This window comes from Hemitrygon akajei, chromosome 7 (assembly GCF_048418815.1).
Source record: "Hemitrygon akajei chromosome 7, sHemAka1.3, whole genome shotgun sequence".
Lineage (NCBI taxonomy): Eukaryota > Metazoa > Chordata > Chondrichthyes > Myliobatiformes > Dasyatidae > Hemitrygon > Hemitrygon akajei.
Window position 1 is genome coordinate 162,783,347 of NC_133130.1, and position 16,048 is coordinate 162,799,394.

At 39.7% G+C, this 16,048-nt stretch overlaps 1 protein-coding gene across 1 annotated transcript in view; it reads right to left on the bottom strand.

Moving 5' to 3' along the window:
* Positions 1-16,048, bottom strand: part of LOC140731124 (protein Niban 2-like) — a 235,456-nt gene that overhangs the window by 21,137 nt on the left and 198,271 nt on the right. The window contains exons 11-12 of the mRNA XM_073052442.1: positions 13,285-13,401; positions 273-380 (exon numbers count right to left, since the gene is read on the bottom strand). Of these exons, the coding sequence (XP_072908543.1) occupies positions 273-380; positions 13,285-13,401 (225 nt within the window). The remainder of the gene's footprint in view (positions 1-272; positions 381-13,284; positions 13,402-16,048) is intronic.

Consider the following 16,048-nt stretch of genomic DNA (forward strand, 5'->3'; position numbering starts at 1 on the left):
CGCCACTGGCGGAAGAGGGTGAGTAGAAAAGGAACACTTCTGAAAGGGTGATACCAAATGCTTTAATGTGGTAAGTTATGTAGCAGCTTCTTTGTGCAACACACTGTTAATAGCAAAGGTATAGGGATGGATCAGCAGATCAGTCTATGTAAAACAAAACAAAAAATGAGGCAAAATGATAACAGGTAGAAGTGGCCAGTTGTGTTCCAAGGTTTTATTTCCGCTTTTGAAAGACTTTAGTGTAGATGTTGATCAAACAATTATAGACTCACTGTGTTGACAGAGGCAGAGAGGTTCTTCAGCAGGTAAGGAACAGTGATCTGGAGTAATGCTTCTCGGAAAAACTTCTTTCTGATACTGCTGCTGTCATAGTCATATTTCTTGGGAAAAAAAGAAGTTGGAATGAAAATGTCATTAAGGCTTGAAAGACTGCAAATATGCAAAATAAAATTACAGTACTTCAGTTAAGCTCTTGAATACTGCACAACAGTTTTCTGTAATTAGAATTACTCCAAAAATTTAACACAATAAATGAAAATTTTAAAAAGTTGACAGTGGAATTCTGAAATAAATACTGTAGACGAGGTAAACACTCAGATCAGGCAGCATCTGTTGAGAGAGAAGTGGTAAATAGTTCAAGTATGTTTCAAAAGATCTAGGAAAGACAGAAAATAAGTTAGTTTTCAGTAACAGAAAAGGTGGAAGAGGGTGAGTAGAAAAGGAACACCTCTGAAAGGGTGATACCAAATGCTTTAATGTGGTAAGTTATGTAGCAGCTTCTTTGTGCAACACACTGTTAATAGCAAAGGTATAGGGATGGATCAGCAGATCAGTTTATGTAAAACAAAACAAAAAATGAGGCAAAATGATAACAGGTAGAAGTGGCCAGTTGTGTTACAGACAGAAAAGCCTTTCACGTATTTTTTAGATTTCCAGAATGTAGGCTATTACCCATCAGAATCTTGAGCATTTCTCTCATTCTTCTAAATTTGTGAGAACAAAAGCCCATGCTGACTATCCCAAATAAGTCTATGCTTTTCCAAATGCAAGTAAATTTTATCCCAAAGAATCTTCTCCAATATTTCCCCACCGCTGATGTAAGGCTCACCAAGATATAATTTTGCAAGATACCGAAGAGGCACAATAGAAGCATTTGCACAGGACAGGCACATGGCCATACAGAGAACAGTGGGATATGGATAATCTGCAGACAGATAGGTTTAGTCCAATTTGACATCATGGACAGCACAAATATTGTCGGCTGAAGAGCCTGTTCCTATGCTGCACTGTTCTATGCTCTATGTCCCAGTTGCTCTTCCTAAATAACGGAACAATATTGGCTTTTAACACCAATTTTTTTGGCAACTTGCCTTGGCTAAAGAGGCTTAAAAAATCTCTGTCAAGGTCCCAGCAATCCCCTCCTTTGCTTCTCCCAATATCTTGGCATAGATACCACTAGGCCATGGGGACATAGACCTTTATGTTCTTTAAGACGCCCAACATCACCACTACCACCCTAAATTGCCTCCCCCTAGGATACCAACACATGATGTTGTCCATCATATCCACGGTTATTTCTTCAGCAGTTTGAACGGGGCACGACTGCTCAAGCGTGTGGAGGTCAGCCAGTGGGAAGAATTTAAGAGCGAGCAGAGTTGAAAAGGGGATGGTTATTTTTTCAACAGTTCGAACGGGGCACGACTGCGCAACCGTGTGATGGGCAGCCAGTGAGAACAGCGGGAAGAGTTTAAAAAGAATACAGCTTTACAAAGCGAGCATTAGAGGAGTGGGTGTTGGAGTAGAGAGAGACAGAGCTTTGGCAATAATGGGTTGAGGAGAGGTAGGTTACCTGTTTAGAATACAGACAGGAAGAGTGTGTGTGAGGCTGGTTTTCTGAGCTCTGTGTCAGATGTGGGAGGTCCTGGAGACTCCCAGCCTCCCGGACGGCCACATCTGCAACAGGTGCGTCAAGCTGCAGCTCCGCAGCGACTGGGTTAGGGAACTGGAGATGCAGCTCGATGACGCTTGTCTGGTCAGAGAGAGTGAGGAGGTGATAGAGAGGAGCTACAGGCAGGTAGTCACTCCAGGGCCTGGGAAGACAGGTAAGTGGGTAACAGTCAGGAGAGGGAAGGGCAATAAGCAGATGCTAGAGAGTACCCTGGTAGCTGTCCCCTTAACAAGAAGTACTCCTGTTTGAGTACTGTTGGAGGAGACAGTCTACCGGGGGAAACAACAGAAGTCGTGCCTCTGGCACTAAGTCTGGCCCTGTGGCTCAGAAGGGTAGGGAAAGGAAGAGGGAAAAGGCAGCAGTGATAGCGGACTCTATTTAGGGGGTCAGACAGGCAATTCTGTGGAAGCAGGAAAGAAACACGGATGGTAGCTTGCCTCCCAGGTACCAGGGTCCGGGATGTTTCTCATTGCATCCATGATATCTTGAAGTTGGAAGGAGAACAGCCAGAGATCGTGGTACATATTAGTACCAACAACATAGGTAGGAAAAGGGAGGAGGTCCTGAAAGCAGACTACATGGAGTTAGGAAGGAAGTTGAGGGGTTCCGGGACGTCATCATCCAGAATGGCAGCTTAAATCAATAGCTCCTCCAGAAAAAAAGCATATTTTGCCCCGTTAATCCATCAAATATAAGATCTTTCGAAAATATCTGAATTGATAAGGGGGGGGGGCAAGAATGGGGAAAAAGAATGGAGTTAAAAAAATCATCACTGTGGAGCGTATGAATGAGAGGGATGCAACGAGCCGCTCTCCTACCCGAACGCTTGGTAGCGAGGCTGATGCTGGGCCTCGCTCAGGTGAAGCGGCAAATATGATAAAAATTCTGGAAGAGATACAGGGATTCCAAAAACAGCAACTAAGTGATATCAAGTCAGAGCACGGCCAAAGTCAATCAAAAAATAGCGGTGGCAGAGACATGAATTGAGATGGTGGAAGATTGATTGCAAAATGTGGAACGGATACTAAGTAAGACGATAAAAATATTAAATCAACAAGAAAGTAAACCACTTGACCAGCAGGGAAGATCACGACAGAAAAATATCAGGATATACAATACTTCAGAAGGAGCGAAGGGTTTGTCTATGATGGAGTTTGTAGGAAAGTTGCTGCAGGATGTGCTGGAGATTCCCTTGACTATGGAGCTTGAAATTGAGAGGGTGCATCATGTGTTTGTCCCGAGGCCTACTGGAGCAGAGAAGGTAAGCCACGCTCAATAGTAATTAGATTCCTTCGAAATAATACCAAGGCGGAGATTCTACGAAGGGCCTGGGAAAGAAGAGGGTGTTTATGGATGGGAAATTAATATATTTCAATCAAGATTACTCCCGCCACCCCCCTGGTGGTCCTGCAGAAACGTAAAGAATACTCTGAAGTAAAGCGAATATTAAAGCAAGGAAAGATTAGATTCTAAACTCCATACCCTGCTAAACTGCGAGTGTTTTATGAAGATGGGACGCAACTGTATCAGACAGCGGATGAGGCGACTACAGATATGAAGAACAGAGGGCTGCCCATCAGCGTGATCAAACCGAGGGAAAGCCTGGTTGAGCAGTTATCCCGATCTGCTTGGGAAGTAGTGAGAGAGTCGAGAAAGCAGGGGATGGGAGGATGGTGAAAGAAATATATCAGGAAGAGTTTTTTGAAGACAGCCCTCACCCCCTCCAGAAAAGCCATAAGGTTTGGCTAACTTTAAAAGTGTTGATAAGCTAAATGGAAGCAAAAATAAACTATGCTATACCTATCTCAAGAAATATTTATTATAATGTGGATTTTATATGACTCAATTTTTTTTTATTCATTCATTCACTCCTTTTTCCCCACCTAAATGAGAATATATATATATGGGAGGAATACACATGTAATGGACTTACACTAAGTGTAATTACACTTTTCTGTGTAATGGACATAGGTTTGTTCAATTACTTTTATGGGTACTGTAATGGGGGCCCTCAACTCACAGGTAGGAGGGGCTATCCCCCACGGCTAGACCTTTCCTCTAGCTCAACCCAGGGTCATCTACTAGAGACCTCAGCCTTGGAATCACCCCTTCGTTGCCTTTTTAAAAAAAATTATTCACGTTATTCACGTTTCTTGGTTCTTATTTGTTCAGGGAGTAGATCAATTAAGTTTTATTCTGCTAATTTCAATGATATATTGACAGATAAATACACATGGCTAAGGACAAAGTAAAATTCATTTCTTTTAATATCAATGAGCTGTTAAATCCAAACAAATGCAGTAAAATTCTACCCAAAATGAAAAAAGAACAAGCCCATGTCGTATATTTACAGGAAACTCACAAGTGATAATGAGCATGGAAAACTAAAGAGAATGGGCTTCACTAATTTGTTTTTCTCCTCATATATATCAGGACATAGGAGAGGAGTTGCTATTCTTATCTCAAGCAAGATAAATTTTGAAAAAAAGTATTCGAAATGGGAGATAAGGAGGGCAGATATATTCTGGTAAGGGGGAATATAGACAGAAATTCAGTTACTCTATTGAATACATACGCACACCCAGGAAGTGATATTAGTTTCTTTCAGAAAACTACTAATATTATGGTAACAGAAACAGAAGTTCTCCTGATATGTGGGAGAGACTTAAATTTATAATTACAACCAAAGTTAGACTCTTCCAATAGAAAAACCTATGAAACAAAATCCTTACATAAGAAAGTTAATACACTTTTTGAGGATGTTGGTCTAATTGATATATGGAGGGACCTTTTCCCCAGCAGAAGGGATTACACTCATTATTCTTCCCCCCATTCTATATGTACAAGAATAGACTATTTCATAACATTTGGAAAAGACAAAGACAAAATAAACACCTGTGGAATTGGGACAATAGATGTAAGTGACCATGTACCTATATATTTATCTGTTGATTTTGACCTATAACCAAAGAATACTATTTGGAAACTAAATTCAAGACTTCTCAATGATCCCTACTTTAAGGAACAAACTAAAAAAGAAATTGGTCTTTACTTAGAATTCAATGATAATGGAGAGGTTTCACCTCCCATTCTATGGGATTATCTGAAGGCTGTTTTAAGAGGGAAAATTATAGTAATATCTTCATATAACAAAAAAAAAAGGAATAAAACATTTAGGAATTACAAAATAGGCTGAAGGAACTAGAAAAAAACAACTTGAATTTGGCACAGGATACATTAGAGGAAATTTTAAAAATTAGGAATGAAATTAATAGTTTGGCTACGCAAGAAATCAGGAAAAATTTAATGTTTCTGAAACAGAGACATTATGAAAGTGGATCTAAGTCTATGAAAATACTGGCGTGGAAACTGAAAAAAAAAGATAGCAGAAAATACAATTCATAGAATTAGGGATCCAAGAACAAAAATGTTTAAAAAAAGCTAAGTGAAATTCAAGAGGCTTTTGAAGTGTTTTACAAAACTCTATATTCCAAAGTTCCGGGGGAAGCATAACCCAAATTGACACCTTCCTGAATTATCTAGAGTTAACCACTTTAAGTGAAGAACAAAATAGAACAATGACTGCTGACATAACTGAAATTGAATTAAAAGCTGCAATTAGTAGGCTTAAATTAAGCAAGTCATCAGGATCAGATGGGTATACGGCAGAGTGGTACAAAGAATTTAAAAATGAGTTAATTCCTGTCTTACTCCCCACACTGAACTGGGCTCTAAAAAAAGGCACAAATGCCACCCAGCTGGAAGGAAGTGATAATCTCAGCTATACTGAAAGAAGGCAAGGATAAAATGGAATGTGAGTCATTTACAGCAATATCCGTTCTTAATGTAGATTATAGATTATTTACCTCCATCATGGCCAAACGATTAGAAGAGTACCCATACTGATACATAAAGATCAGACAGGTTTTATTCAACAACGCCAAACACAAGACAATATACGAAGGACACTTCACATTATGGATCATATACAAAAAAATAAAATCAAAGTAATAGTGATAAGTGTTGACACTGAAAAGGCATTTGATTCAGTTAATTGGAATTTTCTTTACAGAGTTTTACACAGATTTGGTTTCCATGACACAGTTATTAAAACTATACAGGCACTATATGACAACCCTACTGCTAGGATTAAAATCAATGGATATTTATCAAATAGTCTTACCCTAGAAAGGGGCACAAGACAGGGTTGTGCATGGTCACCGCTACTCTTCACATTATATCTGGAACCATTAGCTCAATACATCAGATAAAATAAAGATATCAGGGGAATAACTATTAAAGGGACAGAGCATAAACTGGCCTGTTACGTGGATGACATTTTGATCTATCTAGGGCAACCAACATACTCTTTACCTAAATTGATGCAATCCTTTGAACAATATGGTCAATTATCAGGATACAAATTCAACATAGATAAAACCCAATTACTTTCATATAAATATAGCTCACCAAGAGAAATTGAAAGTAGATATCCCTGGGCATGGCAAACAGAGTCTTCCAAATATTTAGGCATCATTATGCCAAAAGATTTGGCAAAATTATCAGAATGCTATTATCAGCCTATATATAAAAAATTAAGGAAGATATAACAAGATGGAACTTAATTCCCTTTTTTAGTCTCAGTTCAACGACTGAATCTATTAAAATGAATATACTGCCCAGACTATTATATCTCTTTCAGACCCTACCAATAAATTAAAATCAAATTAATGAATGGAAGAAATTGTTATCAAGATATACATGACAAGGTAAAAGGCCTAAAGTTCGTCTCAAAACTTTGCAATTAGCCAAGGAAAAGGGGGTATGGGGCCTACCTTCTCTTAGAGATTATTATTTTGCAGCACAGTTGAGAGCTGTGATATGTTGGTGCAACCCATCATATGACGCTCAATCAACCCATCATATGACGTTCAATAGAAAAACATCGAGGAGGGGATACTTTCCATCCTCATACAGGTAATTTTGGTTGATAACAACCTACAAAGGTACATACAATACTAATGATAACCCATGGGTGAAATGGGCTCTTAAAATATGGAAAACTATTATAAAAGAATATGAACTAGAGGGAGATATTGCAATTCTTAAATGGTGTGCATATGACTCGTATTTTACGCCGAATAAACTGGATGCGAGATTTAAAGACTGGACAGTAAAAGGAATAACAGTTCTTTGCAATATAATGAAAAAAGGTACATTGTTCAGTTTTGAAATGCTTAAAGAAAAACACTTATTAGAAAAGCAAGACTTTTATCGGTATTTATAGATGCGACAATATGTTAATAGGACAATTAAAAATGTATCCAAGGCAAGTACATGTTTGATAGAGCTATTTAGAGAAGCACATAATTCAGATAAAGGTAGTAGAATCATTTCAAGCATGTATAAATCTTAAAACACATTCGACTTCATACATTAAAACAAAATGGGAGAAGGAAGGAGGGATAATTAGATCTGAGGAAGAAAGGGCAATAATATGGAGGTATCAATGGAAGTGCACCAGTTCACAGAAATGGAGGGAGTTTGGATGGACAAACCGGATAAGATACTTTATTACATCCTCTCAGAAATCCCATTATGATAGTAACCTTCCTGTTTGCTGGAGAAATTGTGGAAATCAAAATGCAAACCATTATCATATTTTCTGGAACTGCCCCTTTATCAAAGACTGCTGGAGTGGGAAACACAATGCCCTACAAGACATCTTTAAATGTGAAATACCCTTAGAAATTAAGACCATATAATTTGGGTATCTACATCAAGAATGGTTGAAAAGAGATAAATATTTAATGAATATACTGCTGGTGGCTGGTATATTGACTCTTATATATACTGACTCTTTGCAGGAAATGGTTATTACAGGAGTGCCCAACCTTAAATGCATGGATGGAAATTACAATGGACATTTACAAAATGGAGAAGATAAAAACATCTGTCAATCATAAATTGGAACAATTTGATTAATACTGGGAAAAATGGTTTAATTACATAATGCCTCATAGGCCTGATTTTATTCTCACAAATCAATGAATATGCTGTAAAAAAAGATCACTCCCTACTTGTACATAGTTTTCTCCTTTTGCTTGTTCTTTCTTTCCTCTCTTTTCTATAAGTGTATACCTTAGATAAATATTATGTGGAGATTTGTGCATTATATGACTATATGATATATATGTACAATATCTGAAAAACATCTTATGGAAATGTTTGTTTGATGATGAACTTCAATAAAAAATAATCTTGGGATTACTGCCTGTGCCACGTGACGGTGAGTATAGGAATAGAATGAGGCGGAGGATAGGTGTGTGGCTGAGGAATTGGAGCAGGGGGCAGGGATTCAGATTTCAGGATCATTAGGACCTCTTCTGGGGCAGGTGTGATCTGTACAAAAAGGACGGGTTGCACTTGAATCTGAGTGGGACCAATATCTTGGCGGGGAGATTTGCAAATGCTATTGCGGAGAGTTTAAACTAGAATTGCTAGGGGGTGGGAACCAAACTGAAGTGATGGCGGCATGGGAGGTTGGCTCACAAATAGAGAAAGCTTGGAGACAGTCCGAAATGGAGGATAGGCAGGTGACAGAGAAGGGACGCACTCAGACCGATGCAAGGAGTATTATGAATAAAGTGGATGAGCTTAAGAGCGTGGATCAGCACTTGGAGCTATGATGTTGTAGCCATTACAGAGACTTTGATGGTGCAGGGGCAGGAATGGCTACATCAAGTGCCAGGCTTTAGATGTTTTAGAAAGGACAGGGAGGGAGGCAAAAGAGGTGGGGGAGTGACACTGTTGATCAGAGATAGTGTCATGGCTGCAGAAAAGGATGAAGTCATGGAGGGGTTGTCTATGGAATCTCTGTGGATGCAAATTAGGAACAGGAAGGGGTCAATAACTCTATTGGGTATTTTTGTAGATCATCCAATAGTAACAGGGACTTCAAGGAGCAAATAGGGAGACAGATTCTGGAAAGGAGTAATAATAACAGGGTTGTTGTGGTGGGCGATTTTAATTTCCCAAATATTATTTGGCATTTCCCTAGCGGGAGGGGTTTAGATGGGGGGGCAGTTTGTTAAGTGTGTTCAGGAAGGTTTCTTGACACAATATGTAGATAAGCCTACAAGAGTAGAGGTTGTACTTGATCTGGTATTGGAAAATGAACAGATGTTCTCAAGGAAAAGTACGAAGAAATATGGCAAATGCTCTGGGGACATTTCCGTGGGGTTCTGCATAGATACATTCCAATGAGACAGGGAAAGGATGGTGGGGTACAGGAACCGTAAAGGCTGTTGTAAATTTATTCAAGAAGAAGAGCTTACGAAAGGTTAAAAAAACTAGGTAATGATAGAGATGTAGAAGATTAGAAGGCTAGCAGGAAAGAGCTTAAGAATGAAATTAGGAGAGCCAGAAGGGGCCATGAGAAGGCCTTGACAGACAGGATTAAGGAAAACCCCCAAGGCATTTTACAAGTATGTGAAGAGCAAGAGGATAAGACATGAGAGAATAGGACCAATCAAGTGTGAAAGTGGAAAAGTGTGTATAGAACTGGAGGAGATGGCAGAGGTACATAATGAATACTTTGCTTCAGTATGCACTATGAAAAAGTATCTTGGCGATCGTAGGAATGACTTGCAGCGGTCTGAAAAGCTTGAGCTTTTTTGACTGACATATTTTCTAACTCTAGAGATGTATACCTTGCCAAAAATCACTATGAGCATTAGCTTCCTCAGATGGTACTGACCAACCCTACTGGATCACGGACGAAGATTGTCAAAAAGTGCAGGTAGATGATGGGACATAATTGCAGCCAGCAGGGTGAGTATCAGTGCATTAGGGATGCAGAATAACAAGGGTAGCAAATATAGCCCTCAAAGTGTTATACCTCAAAGCTTGGAGTATAAGAAATAAGGTGGATGATCTTGTTCAATATTACAGATTGCCATTTATGATGTTGTGGCCATCTCTGAATCGTGGCTGAAGGATGGTTGTAGTTGGGAGCTGAATGTCCAAGATTACATGCTGTATCAGAGGGATAGGAAGGTAGACAGAGGAGGTGGTGTGGCTGTACTGGTAAAGAATGGCATCAAATCAGTAGAAAGGTGTGACAAAGGATCGGAAGATATTAAATCCTTGTGGGTTGAGTTAAAAAACTGCAAGGGCCAAAGAACATTGATGGCAGTTATATACAGGCCTCCCAACAGTGGCTGGGAGGTGGACCACAAACTGCAACAGCAAATAGAAAAGGTGTGTCAAAAGGGCAGTGTTATGATGGTCATGGGAGATTTCAACATGCAGATCCATTCGGAAAATCAGGTTGGAAATGGATCCCAAGAGAGTTAGTTTGTTGAATGCCTATGAGATGGCTTTTTAGAGCAGTTTGCCATTCAGCCTACCAGGGGACCAGCTATACTGGATTGGGTGTTATGTAATGAACTGGATGTGATTAAGGTAAAAGATCCCTTAGGAGACAGCGATCACAATATGATTTACTTGAAATTTGATAGGGAGAAGGTAAATTCTGATGTAGCAGTATTTCAGTGGGGTAAAAGAAATTACAGTGGTATGAGAGAGGAGTTGGCCAAAGTAAATTGGAAGGAGCTGTTGGCAGGGATGTCAGCAGAGCAGCAATGGCATGAATTTCTAGGAAAAATGAGGAAGGTGCAGGATAGATGTATTCTAAAAACAAATAAATACTCAAATGGTAAAATAGTACAATCATGGCCGACAAGGAAGGTCAAAACAAATGTAAAAGCGAGAGAGGGCATGCAACAACGCAAAAATTAGAGGGAAGACAGAAGATTGGAAAGCTTTTAAAACCCTATGGAAAGCAACTAAAAGAATCATTAGGAGGGGAAAGATGAAATATGAAAGCAAGCTAGTAAACAATATCAAAGTGGATAGTAAAAGCTATTTCATGTATGTGAAAAATAAAAGAGAGAGCAGAGTGGAGATAGGACTGCTAGAAAATGAGGCTGGAGAAATAATAACAGGGGCCAAGGAGATGGCAGGTGAACTAAATGAGTATCTTGCATCAGTCTTCACTGTGGAAGATACTAGCAGTGTGCAGATGTTGAAGAGTGTGACGGAAGAGAAGCGAGTGCAGTTACTATTACAAGAGAGAAGATGCTCAAAAAATTTAAACACCTAAGGATATGTAAGTCATCCTGACCAGAAGAACGGCACCCTAGAGTTCTGAAAGAGGTGGTGGTAGAGATTGTGGAGGAACTAATAATGATCTTTCAAAAAAATCATTGTTATTTGGCATGGTGCCAGAGGACTGGAAAATTGCAAATGTCACTCCACTCTTTAAGAAAGCAATAAGGCAGCAGAAACGAAATTATATATCAGTTAGCCTGACCTCAGCGGTTGGGAAGATGTTGTAATCAATTGATAAGAATAAGGTTATGGACTACTTTGTGACACAGTACAAGATAGGACAAAGCCAGCATAGTTTCCTTAGGGAAAATCTTGCCTGATGAACTTTTTGGAATTCTTTGAGGAGACCACACGTAGGATAGATAAAGGGATGCACTGGATTTTGTATATTTGGACTTTCTGAAGATATATGACAAGGTGCTACATGAGGCTGCTTACTAATTTTAAGAGCCTAATGCATTATAGGAAAGTTACTGGCATGGTTAGAGCACTGACTGATTGGTAGGAAGCAGGGAGTGGGAGGGGGAGAGGAAGGATCCTTTTCTGGTTGGCTGACAGTGACTAGTGGTGTTCTGCAGGGGTTGCTGTTGGGGCTGCTTCTTTTTATGCTGTGTATCAGTGATTTAGATGATGGAATGGATGGCTTTGTGGCCATGTTTGCAGATGATACAAAGACTGGTATAGGGGCAGGCAGTGCTGAGGAAACAGGTGGGCTGCCAAAAGACGTAAGACAGATTAGGAGAATGGGCAAGAGACTGGCAAATGAAATACAATGTTGGAAAATGCATGGTCATGCACTCTGGTAGTAGAAATAAATGTGCAGACTATTTTCTAAATGGGGAGAAAATCCAAAAATCTGAGATGCAAGGGAAACTTGGGTGTCCTTGTGCAGAACACCCTAAAGATTAATTTGCTGGTAGAGTTAGTGGTGAAGAAGACAAATGCAATGTTAGCATTCATTTCAAGAGGTCTAGAATACAAGAGCAGGGATATGATGCTGAGGCTTTATAAGGCACTGGTGAGGCCTCACCTTGAGTATTGTGAACAGTATCAGCCTCCTCATCTAAGAAAAGATGTGCTGGCATTGGAGAGGGTTCACAGGAGGTTCACAAGGATGATTCCGGGAATGAAAGGTTTATCATATGAGGAATATTTGCTGGATCTGGTGCTGTACTTGTTGGAATTTAGAAGGCTGAGAGGGGATCTCATTGAAACAAATGCTATGCTTTATGGTCTTATGGAAACCTTTGGAATGTTGAAAGGCCTAGACAAAGTAGATGTGGGAAGGATGTTTCCCATGGTGAGGGATTCTAAGACAAGAGGGCACAGCTTCAGGATAGAGGGGCGTCCATTTAAAACAGAGATGTAGAGAAATTTCTTTAGCCAGAGTGTGGTGAATTTGTGGAATTTTTTACCACAGGCAGCTGTGGAGGCCAGGTCGTTGGGTGTATTTAAGGCAGAACTTGATTGGTTCTTGATTGGACACAGTATCACAGGTTACAGGGGAAGGCTGAGGAGGGTCAGCCATGACTGGATGGCAGAACAGACTCGATCGGTCAAATGGCCTAATTCTGCTCCTATGTCTTATATTGCTGCAAAGTATTCTCCAAAGATCTCTCCCCCACCCCTCCCATTAATTTCCTCTGGCTCCATGCCCTTCAGCTTGGCTACTTTCTTGCTGCTATTATACATATACAATCACTTGAAATTTCCTTAATCAGTTGTCTTCTTATGCAGTGTAAATGTCCTATGACTTAGCATACATTTAAGGAAAGAGTATGTATGGATTATACTTTATGATGATTTAACAGAGAGGGTCAACAGAGGTAATGTGTTTGAGGTAGTTTACATAGACTTCAGTAAGGATTTTGACAAGGTCTTATTTGGCATAATAGCTTAAACACAAATGACCTTGATATCAAAGTGAGACTGACAAAAAATGGATTACAGGCACAAAGCTAAGCTATTCTCAATAGTCAGTTCCTTGCTGATGACTAGATACTTAAATGTAAATGCAAAGGACATAATAGTTTACCAATAATTCATAGATTATCCAATGTTTTCTATGAAAGTCTTTCCTAATGCTATAAAAAAATCACCTATAAGGAAAAGTCATGGCAGAATTTCAGGTTCACATCTCCCTCTCTGACATTTGCTCTCACCTTTAACACTCTCTCTTGAATGCGTTGGATTGTCTGACAAATCTGTTCCTTCTCAGAGGAGTTATTGAGACTTTGGTGCAGAAGTTGTTCAAATGTATACACTGTATTATCCAAAAGCTAAGGGAGGAATAAGATGACATTAACAACCCAGAAATTAGGCATTTTCGACTATCACCAAAAATCAAAACCAAACTGCTTTTTCCTGACCAATCTCAGAACATCAATCAAAAGAGTTAACAATATTAGAGGGGACTTCATAAAGAAGGATGGGCAAGGAAGGAATGATTTAAAGGACAATGATTCCACCATAACATCAAAGGCAGCTTAAAGGTGCATTGGAGATGCTTGGAAAGAGTGAGTAATAATAGAAAGATAATGCTTCACTATTGGTAACAGAAGCATTAAAAAGCAGAAGAACAATAAATGATCTCCTTCAATTCCCTAATACTATTAATCAGGTACCACGATTACCGACCAGCCCCCAGCGAGGAACCCAAGCTTTAAGTTACCCAACAATTTAATTTTCTGCCCATAGTCAGAGTTACACAGCATGGAAAAAGGTCCTTTGGCCAAATACATCCATGCTGACCAAGGTACTTCCTGAGATATTCCTATTTGCTTGCATTTGGCCCATATCCCTCCAAACCTTTCCTATCCATACACTAAACATCTTCAAAACATTGTACTCACCTCTTCCACCTCCTGTGGCAGCTCATTTCATATTCCTACAACTCTCTACGTTAAAAAAAAACTTCCCTCTTGGGTTCTCTTTAAATAGTTCCTCTTCCACCATTAATCTATGCCCTCCAGTTTTAGAAAAAGACCGCGACCATCCATCTTATTTATTTTGCTCATGGTGTTATAAACCTCTGACTGGACACTCTTCAGCCTCTGTGCTCCAGGTAAAACAGCCCTAGCCTGTTCAGAACTCAGGATCCCAGTTCCAGCAATATCCTTGTGAATATTTTCTGCATCCTTTCTAGTTATTTCACATGCTTCTTATATTCAACAACCAGAGATACACAAACAATATTCCAGGTATAGTCTCATCATTGTCTTGCAGAGTTGCAACTCTGCAAGACAACATTCCAGTTCTTGTTTCCATTGTCTAATGACAGCAAGTCATACACCTTCTTTGCTACTTTGCTCACTGTGTCACCACTTACAAGGAACAATATGCTAATATCCCAAGGTCATTTTGTTCCACAATACAATGTGCCCCTCTTCAATCTTTGCCTTTGGCCTTCTAATGCAAGAGCTATGCTCAATGTAAGCTTGAAGAACAACACTTTCCAACTGGGCACATTACAGCCCTCAGGAAATAATATTGAATTTATCAAATTTGTTTATTGTAAATACTCTTTCCCCCCCACCCCACCTTTTCTACAAATGTGGTTGTATCTGTTTCAATCACAAACAAGAGAAAATCTGCAGATGCTGGAAATCCAAGCAACACACACAAAGTAATGGAGCAACTCAGCAGGCTAGGCAGCATCAATGGAAAACAGTACAGTTAATGTTTCAGGCCGAGACCCTTTGGCAGGACTGGAGAGGGTTAGGGTTCCATAGATGCTGCCTGGCCTGCTGAGTTCCTCCAGCATTTTGTGTGTGTTGCTTGTATCTGTTTGAATTTGTTCTTCTTCACTCTAGAAAAACCTTAATGTGTTATACAAACGTTGGTGAGACCATGCTTCAGAGTTTTGTGTACAGTTTTGGTCACCCTGTTATAGGAAAGATTAAACTACACACAATTTATCAGGATGTTGCCTGGAACTTGTGGGGCTCGAGATACAAGGAGAGACTCTGTAAACTAGGACTTTATTCCCTGAGATATAAGAGATTGAGTAGTGACCTGATAAAAGTGTACAAGGGACAGAGACAAGGTGAAAGCAGTCTTTTTCCCCAGCAGGGGGAGCTAAAAACAAGAGGGTATAGTTTTAAAATTGGAAACTAGAGATTTAAAAGGGACCTCAGGGGCAATATCTTCATGCAAAGAGAATTGTATCTTTGGAGGCAGGCACAATACCACATTTGAAAGCCATCTAGATAAACACAGGTATAAAGAGGGTATAAAGGACAGATAGATAGGACAGGTATAAAGAGGGTATAAAGGACAGATAGATAGGACAGGTATAAAGAGCTGTGGTCCAAGAATGGGCAGATGGGACCAGCCCTTTGGGTAACACCCTCAGTATGGATAAGCTGGGCCGAAGGGCCTGGTTCCATGGTGTATGTTTCTGTGAGCCATTTAATTCAACTCTTTGGTCTCTGCAAATCAGTACAGTGCACCGAATCCTACTTGCAGAAGCTTTGAACATTGATCTCTCTCAGATGGACCTTTTTGTAAAATTTCTTTAAGTCCAATTACGCCATAGGAGCAGAATTAGGCCATTTGTCCATCAACTCTGCTCCATCATTTAATCATGGCTAATTTATTATCCCCCTCAACACTTTCTTCCCATAATCTTTGATGCCCTTACTAATCAAAACAACTGTCAACCTCTGCTTTAAATATACCCAATGACTTGGCCGCCACAATCTTCTTGAGGTAATAAATTCCAAAGATTCACCACCTTCCTCATCTTCATTCTAATGGGATGTCCTTCTATTATGATGCTGTGCGAACTGGTTATTTCCGCATCCACACTGTGTTACACCATCATAAAATTCCACTTGTGAAGCTCTCCCTCCTTTTTGTGAACCCAAGTTGATTTGACTGATAGGGTGAAATAGAATCAGAAACAGAAACAGGTTTAATGTCACC